General features: G+C 45.0%; 1 protein-coding gene across 4 annotated transcripts in view; it reads left to right on the forward strand.

The window, feature by feature from the left end:
- The window catches only part of LOC106562117 (AT-rich interactive domain-containing protein 3B), a 61,592-nt gene that overhangs the window by 1,243 nt on the left and 40,827 nt on the right, over window positions 1-19,522 (forward strand). For all 4 annotated transcript variants that reach the window (XM_014126721.3, XM_014126720.3, XM_014126722.3 and 1 more), the window contains exon 2: window positions 565-1,209. In XM_014126721.3, the coding sequence (XP_013982196.3) occupies window positions 565-1,209 (645 nt within the window). The remainder of the gene's footprint in view (window positions 1-564; window positions 1,210-19,522) is intronic.

Genomic DNA, 19,522 nt, shown 5'->3' on the forward strand with positions numbered 1-19,522 from the left:
TTAATTTTTTAAAATAAGAAGCATAAATGCAATATGCTGTAGATATGTCTACAGGACAAAACGTGGTCCTGTAACTTCTGTATTATGTGCAGCTGTGCTGAACATTGTATAATTTGCCTATACTACACCTACGTATAAATATGTCCTGCATTTTACTACTGTACTTTTAAACGTGTAGCACCAGATATTGCATACCATACAATCCTTTCCATGCATTACATTTGTTTTGTACTTTTTTTTCTCTGTTTGTTTATTAACGGTATTTTGCCTGTCTTCTCCCCTTTCCCCAATGTCAATTAGCCTTTCCCTCATCTATTGTGCTCATGTTGAAACTTACCCATGTTATCCTCATGAAGTGGATGGTTTGTTGTAGCCTACTGTACTAAGTCTGGTGGTGACTTCACTCAAATCCTGACAGATGGGACTTCCCTGTTTTTTATGTCTAAATAGTCCACTTTGTGTAATGCATGTTTTTATTAGAACCTGTAAAGCCAGACATCCAGTGGTAATTTGAGTTGTTGGTTTATGGTTGGCTATTGATGTCTTTCTCACTTCCTCTCCCAGCCCAGCATGTCACAGGAGAGTGGTCTGGGGGGTGTCTATCCTCAGGGAGGCACAGCAGGAGGAATGAAGCTGGAGGCTGTCATGGAGCAGCTGCAGCGCCAGCAGCAGGCCAGGCTGGAGATGGAGTGCAAAGAGAGGCGGCTCCGCGAGGCCCACATCATGTACGCCCAGCAGGTAGCAGCGCAGCAGGCCATCCTGGCCGCGGCCCGGGCCTCTGGAGCTGGCTTCATGGGCAAGGCACTGGTTGGAGGTGGAGGTTCTGGGATACCCAGAGGAGGCCCACTGTCCCGGGTCTCCAACCAGAGCAGTGTGGACTCAGAGAGGGAGGATGAGGAGGACAGAGGCCGGGATTCAGGGGATGATGAGGAGATGATGGATGGAGACGAGGGGAGCGAGGAGGAAGAGGGAGGGGCTAGTGGTCTTGAGTACCTCCGCAAGCAGACACTGGCTCTACAACAGGGTGCCTCCCGCCTCCCAGCGCATCCATTTGGCAGTTACTCTACCTCGGGCCCCCAGCAGGTGCCATTGCCACCTGTCAGGGTGAAGCAGGAGCCTGACGAGAGCCGCTCTCCTGCAGGGCCCCATTCTGCCACCTCCCCCAACGGGCAGGCTGACTGGAATAGCTTTGAGGATCAGTTCAAACAGGTAAGGCCACCTTGGCTTACCGCCAATCTACTCTCCTTATTAATGTATGTCAGTTCTCCTTTCTTAGCTATATTCTCAAAATCCAATCCCCAACTGAATTTTATGTCTGCCCTTGACATTAAAGAATAGACTTGTCCACATGAAGAAAGATTGCCACATTTCTCTGAATATTTCTCCTCGGCAGCTAATCTGGTATCAAAGTTGTGCTATCTCTTCCCCAAACACAGTGAGTCAACACAAAGCTGTATAATGAAAACACAAATGTCCCCCTTGGTAAGTAAGCGTCATATAGTGGGAAAGCCTTTCACTATTTTTCAGTCTCCTGTTGTGTTTTGTCTGATTTGTTTCTGCCCTCTCCTGCTGTGAGCGGGTGGGTTAATCTTAGCTTCGACACAGACCTCTCAGCCAGTATCTTTGTGAGACACTTACAATCACTGGGGAGGGCTGAGCCGCTCTTTGGCTTTTGTGGCCAAAAATCCTAGAAGTGTGCACTGGCAGAGGGCCAGGCACGTGTGTCGCTCTCACTCACTCTGCGCTCTCTCTCTCGCGCTCAGTGATTTCTCTCTTGCGCTCTCCTGGCAGACATGCAGCACACGGGGTGAGAAGGTAGAGGTATCCTAAGGCACAGTAGTGGTGCTACCCATCTGAAGGGTTTCAGCACTGTGCCAAGTGTACTTTTTCCATTGAAGGTAAATATTTCCTCACGGCGCGACAGAATGCAGAGTGGAAGCCAAGCTATCCTTCATGGTTGAGTCAGCTCTAGGGAAGTAGCATGTGTTGTGTAACAGCCCACCAGTGGTTGATATAAAAAGCCATGTTGCAGTGGAGTTGACAGATGTAGGAGGCAGAACAGATCTGTTGCTGTGACTGACTGTTGCATTGCGTGTGCTGCACTATCATTTTCCAAGGATGTCATTACTGTCTATTTAAAGGGGAAATAGCTTTGGGACTGTCACTCTGTCTATTTCCAAATTTAGCTCCACAGGAGGGATGGTGGAATGGGAAGTAAATAAATGACAGCAGACTGAGCCCTGGATTAGAGGCAGGCAGCAGTGCTATGGTTAGAGTTATCACAGAGAACAGACAGACAGGATAGAGGGTGGAGTAGACTTCTAGCTTCCACATTACTAGATCACAGTGGAAACGACCTGAATGAAAAGAAGTTTGACCACATTGTTATGTGACTGTGAACAAAAAAAATGCGTCATTGGTGGCGATAGGTTAGAGGTGGTCGACATGTCTCTGTTTAGGCCAGCTGTCAGACAGCCACCAGTGATCAGAGCAGGAGAGGTGTCGCATAGCCCTGGCCTGGCTATCTGTGGCGTGGTTCTTTTATTAGGAGAGGGGGTTGAGCCTGGGGGGTTGGAGAGGCATTGTCAAACTAGAATTGGTCTGCGCTTTTTTTTGTTTCCTCTCTTTTGTCTTTCCTGTCATTATGTCAGCTCTGCAGTATTTAATGACGGCTCATCTCTTGTGGCAGTTTTAGGTTGCACTGCTGAAGGGTGACTTTTTTGATGGTATTGTCTTCAAGAGGCTGGAGAGAAGCCTCAACAAATACCATTCTCTGATAGTGTTGATAATATTTTCAAAAGCAATGGCACACCATAACCTGAGTGTTAGAAGTTAGAAGTAGCCTATTATAATATAAATTAATAAGGTTATAAAAACCAAATAGAACAACCTACCACTGATTTGATATTATGCAATTGTTATATTAGCCAAGAATGGGAAAGGGGATACCTAGTTAGTTGTACAACATAATGCATTCAACTGAATGTCTTCTAACAGTGTTTCCCAACTCCAGTCCTCCAGTTCCTCCAACAGCACACATTTTTGTTGTTTCTCTGGACAAGCACACCTGGTTCAACTTGTCAGCTAATCATCAGGCCCTCAGTGAGTTGAATTAGGTGAGTTTGTCTGGGGCCCCAACAAACATGTGTGCCGTTGGGGGAACTGGAGTTGGGAAACACTGCTCTACAACAGCAGAAGGAGTGTCAAAGGAGCATGGCGTAAAGATCGGGGGTGGAGAGTTTCTGTCTTTTCTGTCATTGATGCATGTGTTGTGACCTTGCCCTAAACAGCAGAGTAAATAATTGTCAAACGAGAGGATGGACAAAAGCATTGTGTGGAGTGTTGGCCGGAGTGTTATTGGGCCTGGGCAGCACGCTCGCTCGCTCGCTCTCGCTCTCACTGCCCCCCCCCCAGTCTGGGCTCCGCTGTAGGCCCACTAATTGACCTCTCATATCCCTCTCCTCGTGGTAATCTCCCAGTGATTAGTAGAGTAATAATCACGCCTGTGGACCGTGCCCTGGGTGTCGGGCAGTGATAGTGAACTCCCTCTCTAGCAGCTCCATACTGGAGGGGTTGAGCTGAGCATACTTGTGGTAGTTTTGGTTTCGCTGGTTTATCTGCCGATTCTTCATGTTTACATCTTAGATGTTCCTTTTTTTTTCTGGTGTCAAGGGAGACCTATTCAACAAAATGGAGACTGTAACCAGGGCTTCATTTGCATTGTAGTGATGACCGAGTCAGGGAGTGCTAAGCTGGGTCCAGGAGGAAGTATAAGCCCCTCTCTCATCGCATCATTAAACTCCAAGCGCTGCTGGTTTCTACAGCTGGCTGCTGCTAGTTACTGGCCAGGCATTAAAACATGTTTGTTGAATGCATGCTGTTGCATAATTCAGCTGTCGCCCCAGCAACGCATCAGTCAGGAAATGGGGAGCTGGCTGCACAGCTGCAGCTGCCTGCGATGCGATCGATGGAGGTTATGGGAGCTGCTTTTAGAGCAGGGAGGAGGGGGTGAATGTTAGGTCTCATTTATGGCTCATGGATGATGAATGAGGATGACATATTTAGCCGACGTATTCCACTATGCATTTTGACAGTGAGATGTGAATCAAATGCAGCCTGATGCATCTGTCCAGCAGAGTGCTGGGAAAGCAACTGGAAATGTGTGTGAGATGGTTCCTTTGCACTGTGACATGGCTTCAGTTCTCAGAGATAGAGGCTGTGGTTGGAATCATGGGGCCTCTCTCCCTCCTTGCCTAGTCTACAGTACAGGTGTACGGCATCAGTATGACCTTGTTAAAGGCTTCACAATGTTGCCTTGTTTGTATTCACTATCCAATGCCACTTACTACCTGTTTTTCAATGATGTTGTATACTTGTTCAGTTTGAACCCTCCCATCTCCTTTGTTTAGCAACATCCTGTTTGTTTTCTCCTATAGACGGCTACTGCTAGGGATCTGTAGCTATTACAAGCCAGATTCTTGCCGTGTTTATTTCAGTGAACACATTCGGCTTTTAGTTTATTTTCTTACCTGCCGCAGGCTAGAGTTCTTCTCACAAGCATTTTTCAAACAACAGAATTTCCTAGCCTAGATAATTCTTCACGTCTATTTATAGAACCATTGTGCCACACCTATTTGTTGTACAGCTGAATGGTGTCTAATTAGTTCTACATAGGTTTTCTAATGGTTGTGTTTAAAGACTGGTTGAATAAGTATAGCCTAGTCCTGTTGTAGAATGTTAGTGTACAGTCTTCTGTCCACTCAGATGGATGTCTCTTGTGGAGCTGGCAATACAGGAACTAACTTTACTTTTTTTTTCTGGTGTTCTATTGAGACTGAATTGTTGGTTACATAAGATCCATTACTGTTTTGTGGAGCATCAAGATCACCAATGTGCTGGAGTTTCTTTTCAATTCAGAATACAGGAACTAACAGAATAAAAACGGATCACGAACACGCATCCTATGATCTGGGCTTTCTTGACGTGTCCTAATGTGATTCATGTGATTGATAGGCTGAGCGCTAAGGGGTTAACATTGCCTAATTTGGCCTGTTAATTTCAGAGCTTGTCTCAAAACAGATTAGACTGCTCAGGGCCTCCATGATTCCAGCTTTATTTTTAGTTTGTGGTGGACAACTACCCGGTGAGATTGTGGCTGGAGCCAGGATTTCTGATAATACAGTTTGATAAGTTTATGATTATTTAAATTAGGATATCAATAGTTTATGTTGCTCTTGTGTTAGGCTGATTTAAGATGTGGCTTTAACAGTGTGTTTGAACTAACTGGCTTTGTATACATTTCTATTTTCATGCTTCAGGCAGTTCACATTAATGAATTATGTATGTTGATGTTTTTCTTTAGTATTTTAATCCAGAGTCTTTATTTTCATAACCTGGGTTTCAGTGATGTAGCATTTCTAACTCTTTAAACAGACTCGGGCGCTGTGTTTGTACGTTTGCTTCACTTGGTGCCTTGCTTCTGTAGTGGGATTTTCTGTCTATGTTTGTGGCTCAGTGCTTTGTCGGCCTTCGTTGTGCCTCATTAACACAGGGCCCCGGCTGGGTGGTTTGGGTGTAGGAGGCAACACGCGATTAGCACCGACTCCACCATTCTAATAGCATTCTTTCCATCAGAGAATAGTCTGTACTCAATGTAACTGTGTTAGTTTGTCTTGGTATAGAAACCAATACAGAACCTGTTTTAGGTGTCAGATATACAGAGATTTAGAAAGGAGACTTGAGCCTGACTAATCTCGTGAGATGATCTAACCATGGCGCTATAGGAAGGCTCCTTTGTGGGAGTTTGCTTGCGGTATCCTGCTCCTAACAGTCAAGTGTGGAATATTCCGCTAACCTAGAAATAGAGGTAGAGAGATGAAGGAGGAGGGGGAGATGTTGTAGAAGGTGGAGGGGTGGGGTCAGGGGGATATTGGTCTGTCTCAACATTGCACTGCCCCACCCAAAGGAAACATTCCAGACGGAATTAAAGAGTTAACTCTTCAAACAGTGAGCATTCCCACCGTGGCTCCTACAAGAGGCTGGGGGGGGTAGCGTATCTGTGCTGTTCTGTCAGGGCCGTGATTGGTGATCTTTTAATTTATTTCAGTCATTGTCACAGGGGCTGTAAAAGAAAAAGGAGCGTGAGGGGAGGGCTGCTGGGCTGGTGCAGGGAAAGACACTTATTTTATTTATCCGTCTCAAAGGGCACACCTGCTGTTGGGAGAGAGCCCTCCCGGGGAGGCCAGTCTGGTCTGGGGGAACCCTCATGGCTCCTCTCCACTTCTCTCTCAGACAGACAGACAGACAATGCTGTGCTAAAGATGTGCACCAGCTGACCTGACCAGAGCTTGGCCCACTCAACCTCCAATTTATTGGCAGTGATGAGTCTACCGACCATGGATTGGCATAGTGATTTTTGTCTGAGGCTACAGGGAAGAAAGGAGTTGTTCAATTTCAAGATCCGTGCTCTTGATTGCAGCTCCAGCACTATGGCCACATGAACCAAAAAGAGGCCAAATATTATTAAAGATGGTGTTTTCTGCCACCATATGTGATAATAATAATTTGGTGGGTGTTGCTATATATGTCTTATTTTATACATGTACAAGTAGGGTGCGGGGCGATATGACCTTAAAATCATACACATGGCCAAAATTATTTGTTTAACGTCTCATTCCAAAATCATGTGCATTAATATGGGAAGGCTTTCCACTAGGTTTTTGAACATTGCTGCAGGGACTTACTTCCATTCAGCCATGAGCATTAGTGAGGTTGGACACTGATGTTGGGCAATTAGGCCTGGCTCGCAGTCCGCGTTCCAATTCATCCCAAAGGTGTTTGATGGGGTTGAGGTCAGGGCTCTGTACAGGCCACTCAAGTTCTTCCTCACCGATCTCACAAACCATTTCTGTGTGAACCTTGCTTTGTGCATGGGGGCATTGTCATGCTGAAACAGGAAAGGGCCTTCCCCAACCTAGCCCAAACCATTAAAAACAGCCACAGACATTATTCCTCCTCCACCAAACATTACAGTTGGCACTATGCATTGGGGCAGGTAGCATTCTTCTAGCATCCGCCAAACACAGATTTGACCGTCGGACTGCCAGATGGGGAAGTGTGATTCATTACTCTAGAGAACGCGTTTCAACTGCTCCAGAGTCCGAAGGCGGCGAGCTTTACACCACTTCAGCCGATGCTTTGTATTGCACATGGTGATTTAAGGCTTGTGTGGGGCTGCTTGGACACGGACACCCATTTCATGAAGCTCCCAACGAACAGTTCTTGTGTTGACGTTACTTCCAGAGGCAGTTTGGAACTCGGTAGTGAGTGCTGCAACCAAGGACAGATGATTTTTAAGTGCTACGTGCTTCAGCCCTTGGTGGTCCCGTTCTGTGAGCTTCTGTGGCCTACCACATAACGGCTGAGCCGTTGTTGCACCTAGACGTTTCCACTTCACAATAACAGCATTTACAGTTGACCCGGGCAGGTCAAGCAGGGCAGAAATTTGACCAACTGGAAAGGTGGCAACCTATGACGGTGCCATGTTGAAGTCACTGAGCTCTTCAGTACGGGCCATTCTACTGCCAATGTCAATCTGTGGAGATTGCATGGCTGTGTGCCTGATTTTATACACCTGTCACCGTGTGTTGCTGAAATAACCGAATCCACTAGTTGGAAGGGTCCACATACATGTAGTGTATCCCAATTTTAATTATTTGTAACTTATGGGTGATTTAATTATATATCTCGATTACAATACATTTCTTTTCTCTAAATAAGCTTTATTGTACAATTTAAAGGTAAAATACGCTGCATTTCAAACAGTCAGCAATAATCTATTGAATTCACCGCTTGTGAAATTCCACCTAGGCTTTCCACAACCATAAGACCCACTAATCATTTAATTATTGTTCATTTAAGTTATGAACACACCCTTCTGTCCGTCTCTGTTTCAACAGCCTGTGCATTTTGTTCAGATGTTGAAGTCAAGTGGCCTACCTTCTTTTTTTTCTCAGAATGAGAACAAGTTGCCATATTGCACATTTATAAAACAGCAACTAGACAGCTAGTATAACAGTCTTTGGCTAAAATGCTCCTAGTGGTACGTGGTAACGCAATGCCACACGTGACAAACTGAGCATTACATTTCCAGAGTCAATGTTCATTGATACAACCACCATTTGAGGAGTTGCGACATGAAAAAGGGTAACTTCCCCTTTATTACGGTAAAATATTGTCTCAATGTGTTTCGGTGTCCGTATGAGTGATTCTATTGGACCAAACCTCAAATGCAAATAGCGAGTTGAAACCGCTTGTCATAGAGGAAGAAGTGATCTCATCTTTGTTAAAGGTGTGTGGCAGGGGGAGGAGCTTGATGTGTTTGTAAATGGGAAGACAACATGGCCATAAACGCTCATAATAAAAATAAAAAAATGACCTAGATTCTTGCGATACAGGTATTTGGAATATTGCGTAAAAACATACATTCAAATTAATTCGATATATCGCCCAGCCTAGTGTGTATTAATATGCATGTGTGAATTGGAAATGTGTTTTTCGCATATCCCAACTCTCCCTGAGTCACCCTCTGAGAGTTGGGTCACAACCTGCCATGATCAACAGTGACCCCAGAGCAATTAGTGTTAAGTGCCTTGCTCACGGGCACCTCGGCTGATTTTCCACCTTGTCAGGGATTCGAACTAGCGACCTTTCAGTTAGTGGCCCATCGCTCAAACCACTAGACTACCTGCCGCCCTAGCCTTAGTGATGTTTGAAATGTATGTTCTTGATAATGACAATAAGAGTATGGCTTGCTTAAATCTGATCTCAATTTCTTATCGGTTGCAATGCTGAGCACAAAGTTTACCCAGGCAAAGGTTCTCACATTTTAAATGCAAATGGCGCATGCCTGTTTGGCTATACCCCCCCCCCCCCCCCCCCCCCCCCCGGCCCTTAATGGAAAGGGAGCTACTGATGGCTGGTGTAATCTGATCAGTCAGCAGCAACCGCAAGCCCCGCTCCCCATCTCCCTCTTTCTCTCTCTCCCTCCCTCCCTCTCTCTTCATCCTCAACGACCATATCCTTCCCACTTTGACATATCTCAACACCTGGTCTTTAATGAAGCCCCCTACGCACAGACAGATGAGAGGAAATGGCGGAATGAAACAAAGCCCTCCACCAGCTGCAGCCAGGGAGCAGAGCCAAGCAGAGCTCCTATGTCACAGCAGAGCCTCGTCATTAAAGTTAACATTTCTATTTCCATCTAAAAGTGAGTGAATTCTCACTAACACCACTGATTATTTAGTATCCGTAGCCTGTCTTTAGAACAGACCGGAGTGGAGGGTGGTCTGGGTCGGGTCTGTCTTCAGTTTAATCCTGGCGTGTCGACACCGGGCTGCGCTCCCTATTGAAAGCACAGTGCTGGCGTGGAGGTGAGGAGTGAAAGGCGTTTCGCTATTGTTAGTGGCAGTCTTGGCCGTCTCCGAACCCTGGCGGTGGTTTGGCTCAGGTCCAGGCCAGTGGCAGGCGGGCCCTGAGTTGCTAAATGACCCACTGTGTCAGAGGCCCTGGGTAAACAACACTGCAGCAGTAGCGCAGCTGACTGGAGCCTGGCACCCAGCCAGGCAGAGGAGCAGGAGGTGTGTAGGAGGGAGGCTTTCCTTTCACTGCTGCCTTTCTCTCCGCCTACCTCACCGCAGCCCACCCCCTGCTCTAACGGCATGTGCGGACGACCTGCCTGCCAACCTCCTGTGTAGCGTACAGTACATTACAGCACAGAAGCGTGTGGCCAGGTTGTTAATCTGCCAAGTCTTCACAATACAGGCCTCCGTGTAATCGCCCCCGCTTGTCAGCACCAGTCTCTTGCAGAGGAGGGAAAGAGAGAGAATTGGCCACTCGTTTATAGTGGTAAACGTAATATTTCGCAGCAAAACCGATGTCTGCTTTGCTGTGCCAGCTGATGTTTTCACACATTCGGAAATCTGAGAATTTTCAACATGAGTCGTGTTTCACCCTGTTTCTAAACTAAAAGAGTTCAATATTGCGGTCTCAGTGCTGTTGTGAAGCAGTGAAACTCAACTTGCAAAGGTCTTTCTTGAGGCTCATCTTTCTGAGCTTACGTTTCTCAACTAAAACAACCCTACTCCTAGTTTGGAAATCAAGCAAACTACTTTCGTCTGATGTCCATATCAGTCAGAATATGGTGAACAGTTCCTTTTCTCTAGAGATTCAGATTATATTAAATGTGATATATAGAAATGGGGGTTTGATAGATTAGGAAATACAACCTGTGATTAATTTTTTTGCTGATCTAGTTAGTAGACGATCACATTCTCAATAGAACTATGAACCATGTCAACTGGAGTCAATTTCAAAAGCCGTGTTGGTAAATGATTTCAAAAGGTTGGTACAAAAATGTTAATTATTAACCTCAAGCCTTTGAAGAGAAAGAGTTGGGACTGCATTGAATGGTAAAGATTATGTTCAGTATAAAATAGAGGATACTGTGGTATACCTGATGAAGTAGGATGATAAGAACATAAACTGAAGAAACGCGCCATAGCAAGTTTTGGATCCATGCAGATTTCAGAAATCAGACATTTGCATGGATCTAAATGTGAGGACTGTGGAGGCTGTTTTCTTCTCCCACCTGAATTAAACCTAGATTGGTCCACCGTCTGGTCAAACAAAAGACATCCAGTCAGACCAGCCTGACTCAAATAAATGTGATTTAATCCTCCACGAACCATTAACCTAGAATGGTTGACGCGACTATCGTGACTCACAGCGCAGGGAGAGCTGTGACCGCACTGGTCTGGAAAGGAGGAGAAACAACATGACACGAATGGAATGAAATGGAAAAGGCTTTGAAAAGGTTGCGGTACACTCAGTGCACCGTTGACATTTTAGAGATGCGCTTGTTTTTGTGAGAAGTCTGAAAAATAACAGGAATTTCACATTATGAAATGTGTATACCAAAATGTATCTCTATCTTACCTCAATTTTTTCATGTCCTCTGGATTCGAGAAGAAAAATGACAAGTTCAACAACAGTTAGCCTTAATTATCGCACAGCATCTAGCCTAGTTTACACAATGCTATTTTCCAGAATTTTCTCCGGCCTACATTGATTTTGTCACCCTAATGTTGGCCATCCTACAAGGGTAAAAACCAATAATGAATTGTGATAGAGAGATTAGGTTTGGACGATTGGTTTTTATTTGCTTAATATGAAGAAAGTACAACATTTCAGGAGCATTTTTGTCAAACTTGTTTAACTGTATTACTCAAATGTTGAAAGTGTCAGTTTATCATTCTGCAGACTTTATAGCATCAATATAGTAAATGTCAGTGGGTTGTTTACTCTTATGATTTAACTGCTAAATAAATAGTTATTTCCTTATTTAGCAGGAACTCTATTTTTGAACCACCCAGTAGAGTATGTGAAAGGAAGGCCCGGAAAATGATTCCTGCCACCCAAGCCATAGTGTTCTCTGCTTCTTCACGGCAAGCGCTACCGAAGCAACAAGTCTGACACCAACGGCTCCTGAACAGCATCTATATCCTCCAGCCTTAAGACTGCTAAATAGCTAACAAAGTGGTTTCACCGGCTATCTGCTTTGACCCTCTATGCACACTCTACACACTCATTCACACGGACACTCCAACACACTCCAATGCTTACTTACAAGCCCTTCCCAAGAATCTAGAGAGAAATAAATAGAAAAATAATAACACAAGGAATAAATACACAGTGGAACACGGGATACCAGTACCGAGTCGATTTTCAGGGGTACTAGGTAATTGAGGTTGGTAGATGTATACAGTGCCTACGGAAAGTTTTCAAACCCCTTGACTTTTTCCACATTTTGTAGTTTGTCTTATTCTAAAATTGATTGTTTTTTTCCGCCCTCATCAATCTACAAATAATACCGCATAATGACAAAGCGAAATGTTTTTTATAAATTAACACATTTATAAAAAGAACACGTCATATTTACGTAAGTATTCAGACCTTTTACTTAGTACTTTGTAGAAGCACCTTTGGTAGCGATTACAGCAGGGGTGGGCAACTCCAGTCCTCGAGGGCCTGATTGGTGTAAACTTTTTCTCCACCCCTAGCAAATACAACTGATTATTCAAATTACATTCTAAACTGAAGATCATGATTAGGTGATTATTGGAGTCAGGTGTGTTAGCTGGAGCAAAACTGTGACACCAATCAGGCCCTCGAGGACTGGAATTGCCCACCCCTGGATTACAGCTCGAGTCTTCTTGGGTATGATGCTACAAGCTTGGCACACCTGTAGTTGGGGAGTTTCTCGCATTCTTCTCTGCAGATCCTCTCAAGCTCTGTTAGGTTGGATGGGGAGCGTCACTGCGCAGCTATTTTCAGGTCTCTCCAGAGATGTTCAATCGGGCTCTGGCTGTGCCACTCAAGGACATTCAGAGACTTGTCCCGAAGCCACTCCTGCGTTGTCTTGGCTGTGTGCTTAGGGTTGTTGTCATGTTGGAAGGTGAACCTTCGCCCCAGTCTGAGGTTCTGAGCGCTCTGGAGCAGGTTTTCATCCAGGATCTCTCTGTACTTTGCTCCGTTCATCTTTGCCTCGATCCTGACAAGCCTCCCAGTCCCTGAAAAACGTCCCCACAGCATGATGCTGCCACCACCATGCTTCACCGTAGGGATGGTGGCAGGTTTCCTCCAGACGTGACGCTTGGCATTTATGCCGCAGAGTTCAATCTTGGTTTCATCAGACCAGAGAATCTTGTTTCTCATGGTCTGATTGTCTTTAGGTGCCATTTGGCAAACTCATAGCGGGCTGTCATGCCTTTTACTAAGGAGTGGCTTCCGTCTGGCCACTTTACCATAAAGGCCTAATTGGTGGAGTGCTGCGGAGATGATTGTCCTTCTGGAAGGTTCTCTGGTCTCCACAGAGGAACTTTAGAGCTCTGTCAGAGTGACCATCGGGTTCTTGGTCACCTCCTGACCAAGGCCCTTCTCCCCTGATTGCTCAGTTTGGCCGGACGACCAGCTCTAGGAAGAGTCTTGGGGTTTCCAAACTTCTTTCATTTTAAGTATGATGGAGGCCACTGTGCTCTTAGGGACCTTCAATGCATATTTTGTTAAACTATTTTGAGTAAATAAATAATTATTTGGTCTTATTGTGGAAGTCTTGTATTTAGCCTATGCTATGTATAATTTCACAACCCCTGAATTCGTTCAATTGTTGCTGACTGTTTTTGAAATGCAGTGTATTTTACATCAAAGCTTATTTCGAGAACATTTTACGAAATCAAGATCTATATCGTGAATTGCCCATAACTTTTAGAAAAAAATAGAGACCAGATTTTTATGCCATTTCGCCAGCCTTACTTGGATGGCTGGACTCTTTGACAATTGGTAGGGCTTTCCTCTGACACGGCCTGGTACAGAGGTCCTGGATGACGGGGAGCTTGGCCCAAGTAATTTACTTGGCCGTACGCACTACTCTCTTTATCGCCTTGCCGTTAAATGCCAAGCAGTTGCCATACCAAGCGGTGATGCAGCCAGTCAAGATGCTCTCAATGGTGCCGCTGTAGAAATGTGAGAATCTGAGGGCCCATGTCCATGCCACAGTTGTGGTTGAACAGGGAGTACAGGAGGAGACTGAGCATGCACCCCTGAGGGGCCCCCGTGTTGAGGGTCAGTGTGGCGGATGTGTTGTTGCCTACCCTTACCACCTGGGGGTGGCCCGTCAGGAAGTCCAGGATCCAGTTGCAGAAGGTGTTCAGTACCAGGGTCCTCAGCTTAGGGATGAGCTTGGAGGGCACTATGGTGTTGAATTCTGAGCTGTAGTCTTTAAACAGCATTCTCACATAGGTGTTCCTCTTGTCCATGTGTGAGAGGCCAATGTGGAGTGCAATAGAGATTGCATTATATGTGGATCTGTTGGGTCGGTGGGTAGGGTGTACATAACACGCACACACATTCATACTCACTCTCTCTCTATATATATATATATATATATATATATATATATATATATATCTCACGCATACAATCACCAAATATGCTGCTGCTACTCTGTTTATAATATATCCTGATGCCTAGTCATCTTACCCCTATACATATCTACCTCTATCATTCCAGTATCCCTGCACATTGTAAATATGCTACTGGAACTGACCCTGTATATAGCTTACTTATTTTCTCGTGGTCTTATTTATATTTCTTGTGTGTTTTTGTTGTACTTGACTTTTTCATAAAATGTATAGTACTGCTGATATTGATTACTGCATTGTTGGGAAAGAGCAAGAAAGGCATTTAACTGTACTTGTGCATGTGACAATAAAAACCTGAAACATGAAACCTAAAGGGCATGTACAAGTTAAATGCTTCACATTGGACCTAAATAAATCTTTAGAATGTTGTTTCCACGTGCCGCATTGTGACTTCTGTTACTCAGTGTTGTAACTAATATTATACCGCAGGCTATAGGAAAGTATGACATTTCACTTGACATATGGATGGCTGTTATCAAACTTTAATTATTATGTGAGACTTTAGCTTGATGTAACACACTTCCCTTTGCATACTGTATTATCCCGCCACATGAAGTGACTTTGTAAGAATGTACAATAGAGCTGCAGTAGCTGGACTCCCCTCAGCTGCCTCCCTGGGGCCTGGAGATGGGCTCCAGATGCGTGGCGGCCAGGCCGAGGCCTGGGTGAACGATGCAGGAGCCGCGGGGCCGCAGCTCCTCTCAACTCAACACCGGCAACGGGCCACAGTGGAACACCAGCCTGGGTCCTCTAGGGAGCCGACCAGACTGTCAGAGGTGGAACACCCCCGCACACTTAACACGAGCTGAGACAAAACCGATACCCACAGCCACTGAAAAGGGAAATCAGTCCCTATCGATTAGACCTTGCCATGTTCTGCTCTGCAAAAGGGCTGTGTTTGAATTGGGAAAATTACTTGCGCCATCTGATACTTCAGAATGGGGAAAATTCTTCTTGCTAGCTGCTATGTGACATTAGGAGTTAAGAAGGAAAGCCTCTGCTCTGAATGAGGCACTCCGTTTTTTTTATATCCCCACCAGACAAAGAAGTAATTTTCTCATTTAACAGCAGGGTTTGTGGCCCTGGCCCCATTTCATATGTAATTAGATGTGATGTGGCTTAATAGCAGAAAGGCCTTTGTTTATTTCTGAATGTATTGAATTCCTTTGGCTCTGCAGTGTAATGAGACTGGCTATAAAAGCCAACCAGTGACATGTGATGTCTACAGCTACCATTAGCACTGGGGTGAGGTGGATGATTGATGTGAGAATGCAACATATTTTTAGCCAAAGCTTTTAACCCAAGAAAAAAGGCTGATGGCTCTTTTGACTTGAATAGAGCAGTGTTTGCTCGGAGCAGTCTTGACTTTAATGGCATCAAATAAATGTAGTTTTATTCTACGTATAATGATTTTAGTCTTAAAAGCTCCCACTTGTTTGTTCACTGGATCTGCTTTAGCACTATCGTCTCTTATCGCGCTGCCCCACCTCTGAGAGCACTTCATATAAAATGATCACTACACTTCAGAGAACAAAGGTAATAGCTCCAAATCCAATTATATTAAAGGGGGTCTCACGCAAATCTGTGCGTACAGTAGTTAGGTTTGGAAAAGTCAACACATTTCCAGTTTCAAGGTTCTCAGACATTCACTCATAAAGTGGAAGTGGTATGGTGCATGTTGAACCACAGATGGGATTTGGTAAGTTTACTCTGGCTCTGAAAGGGTCTTTGAACCAATGATTGTGAACTTCTGGCCACGCCAGCCTGTAAACTTTGCATTTGCGGGGGAAGGGGGCAGCGGGTGAGAGAGAGTGAGGCAGTGGGGGAGGGGATCTCTCTGCCTGAGGAATGTGGTGTCTTGGTGAAAGGGTTGGAGCTGAACAAATGCAGCCTGTTTATTTGATGAACCAGACTTACTGGTCACCAGCAGTAGAAATGTTTATCCAGAATGTTGATACACCCTGGCTTTCTCTAAGACGCTGCCTTTGTCCTCTGAGTTTCAAACCCGTATTTCTAGTGACTATGTGGGTCTGAAGAAGCAAAGTAGGAGAAGGTGAAAAAGTTGGTCAGTCAGTGTCTGGTTTGTCCTCTGTCTCTCTCTTTGCTCTGTAATTGGAGTGATTTTTAATGGAGGATGGTGGTCTGTCCTGGGGCCTACCTGCCTTTCACATGCCTCTTCTCTTTAGAGGTGCAAGACAAAGTGCAGGATGGGCAGGTAGCGACATGCTCTCCCCTCTGGACGTTTGGCCCCATGTCCCCGGCGCCCCGCCATTCTGTCTGCTGCTCCCCAAAGAAATACATCTCCCTCCAACATGACTGGACATCCAGAGGCAGGCAGGCTCCGATCTGATTCAGAACCCTGCTGCGTTTCATGTGGTGATGTATGAGCTTTTGAATGTGTTGTGGTAGTTCTAAATGGGAACAGAGAGAATCCGGTCGTGGGTGTGTGTGTGTGTGTGTGGAGGAATTCCACCATATGTTCCAGCGTTGGCAGTGAGATTTACTCCCTGTGCACATGGAATTGTGATTACTGAGAACCTTTGTGCTAGCATAGCGTATGGCCAGCTCACCATGAGATCCTTTACAGCCCTATCCACTCAGCACCCCCCCCCTCCCCCACCACAGCAAGAGGCTCTATAAATAATTATATGAGTCCCGCATAGGGATAAAGCCCAATTATTTGATTTGGATTAAAGATGGCAGCCCACTGCAATGCCAGTTTTTTTTTATTTATTTTTTTAAGTGTGCTGAGAGAGCGGTATCACTGTCCAACATAGGGAAGGGGATTTGCAGCTGTAGGGAATACCAAGGAGAGTGACAACGCAGTATGAGTTCAGTAACACAGAAGGTGCTTGCTGTACACATAATCTGCTTTAATCCAAGGCTTCACTTCCCAACCAGTAATTGAGTAATGTACAAAGCAAGTCATTGGAGTTTCAACAACAACAAAAAATCACAATGGTGGAACCAAGTTATATTATAGAAAGACTGGGAAACATTCTGTTTGACTAGCTGTAATTTCATTTTGATAACTTAATTTTATAGGCATTTACTGTTAATGTGAGACACAACATAAGGAAAATTTAACCACTGCATGTTTATTTTAGCACAGGGTCTTTTGACCTCATAGAAAGAACCAGACTTAGCATAATTCTATAAATCTGGTGTATAGAGTTCACTTTATGGAGATGTACATTTGCATGTTTCTTGTCATTTATCTCCAGCTTTTGGCTGGGTTCCAGAACTGTCTCAGAAGTCTTGTGGTATGCTTAGCCCAGACACAACCTTGAATATGATTCAATTACCTCGCCTTCCCATGTCTGTTTTAGAGATTTCCCTCAATCTTTCAGTTTGACAGCTAGTAATTTGAAGGGAAAAGATTAGTAAGGGGAGTGTGATCTAGAGAAGGCTGTGAGATGGTGACTGCTCTGCTCCCCCAATATTGTGAGGTCCCATGACTGTGTGTAGATTTACAGTGGGATGTGAACCTGTTGCTGTATTTTAGTGAAGTCTGCCTGCCATTGTTGACTAGGTCAAGCTGGGAGTACAATGGCATTTCTCTAGCCATGATTTACAACCTGCGGTTACCATAGCGATATTGTTTGGGTAGCCATTTGATTAGGTGTTCAGACTATTTGCTTTGCCCCCCTCCTCCCCCTCTTTTACACCATTGCTACTCTGTGTTATCATCTATGCATAGTCACCATAACTCTACATACTACCTCAACTAACCGGTGCCCCCGCACATTGACTCTGTACCCCCCTGTATATAGTCTCGCTATTGTTGTTTTACTGCTGCTCTTTAATTACTTGTTACTTTTATTTCTTATTCATATTTGTATTTTTTTACTGCATTGTTGGTTAGGGGCTCGTAAGTAAGGATTTCACTGTAAGGTCTACCTACACCTGTTATATTTGGCGCATGTGACTAATGAAGTTTGATTTTGATGTGTGTGTGTGTGTGTGTGTCTTTTGCAAAGGATGGTTGTGGCTCTTTGCTCCAGCTTGTAGATGATTATGGGTTTTATTATTAATTCAGCCAGATAGGGGACAGGAGTTTTTCCAATGGAAATCCCCCAGTCCCAAACTTTAGGCTCTTGCTCAAGGTGATTGGTTGAAGTCACACCAGTCGTCGTCGCAATGATGTTTTCCCCAATCTCAATTTCCCTGGTCATAGCAGTAGTATGAGGATGATGAGTATTGACCCGTGCTGTGAGATTGTGTCCGGAGGGGGTTGGGAACTTCACCATGTTTGCACATCCAGAGCTATTGATCGGGCCTCTGTTCGATCGCTGGCCAGGCCCCCGGGGACGGAGCCAGGGCCTGTAGCATGAAGCTGTAGGAGGGACTGTGGCAGCTAGGTCCAGCGGCGCGGTGGGGTTAGGGGGCTGCAGCAGCTCCGGCCTGCCTCCGGTTAAATACGACTATGATATGTCATCGACACGCGTGCCTTTGTTGATTAACCCTAGCCTAGCTCCATATGAGCATAATGCAACTCTGGAAACCAGAACTGCAAGCCACCCAGCCAGACACGTTTAAACCAACCAATGAGAAAATGATCTTCCCTGCACTCCACCCCGTCCCACAAGCATGTTCAGTGTTAACTTAGAGGATATCTACAACATGACAATGACCTAGTTTAATAGGATGTTCTCTTGCAGTATGTGCTGCAGGTTGACTTGCTTTAGTGTGCTTGTGCAGTTTTGCTGTAGAGTGGATTTGCCCATGTATTTCCCCTTGTAAGCACCACACCTCAGAGCCACACCACGTCACGTTGTGAACTAGCGCTGTCCCTCGAAGCCCCTCTGGAGAAATGAAGGAAAATCACAAAGTGCTTTTATTGCAAACTAGCCTCTTCATCTAATAACAGCTGCTTATCAAATTGGAGAACTGCTGTCAACATCCTGAGCAATCAATTCTGTCCCCTCCCCCCTTTCAAGCTGCCTAGCGCCTGCCATTAACCCCTCCTGTTCCAACTCGCCTGGCTTCCTCCACCAAAATGGAGGCGTGACTCCAAACATTTGTTTTTAATGGCTGTTTTGTGTTCCCCCCTCAGGTATGTGTCGACATTCAACTAGGAGGAGGGATTGTAAACCTGTTTGTGTGTGTGAGATGTTGATTGAAGCCTATGTAAAGAATATAAACACATTACACACTGCAATACACACTGCTTATTTCCCAGAGATGTATTATCCATTTACAGTCAAGTCCATTTCAAGTATTATGTTTACCACTCAAAATAAAACACACTGCATTTGTTTTGCCAGAAATATGCTTTTTTTTTCAAATGATTTGCATTTCTGGCATGGTTCCTCCTTCTCAACATAAGTGTGGCTCTTTGAGCTGCTCATCAAGTGTCCGTGTGTGTGTGTGTGATCGTCCCTGGGCGTAATGCTCTTTTGTCATCAGTCCAGTTCTCTCCTCTCTGAGGTGTAGTTCTAGCTGTGGCAGACAGACTGCTTGTTTGTTCCCTCCTGGTGACT

The sequence above is a fragment of the Salmo salar genome, chromosome 11, assembly GCF_965601325.2.
Source record: "Salmo salar chromosome 11, fSalSal1, whole genome shotgun sequence".
In the NCBI taxonomy this organism is placed as follows: domain Eukaryota; kingdom Metazoa; phylum Chordata; class Actinopteri; order Salmoniformes; family Salmonidae; genus Salmo; species Salmo salar.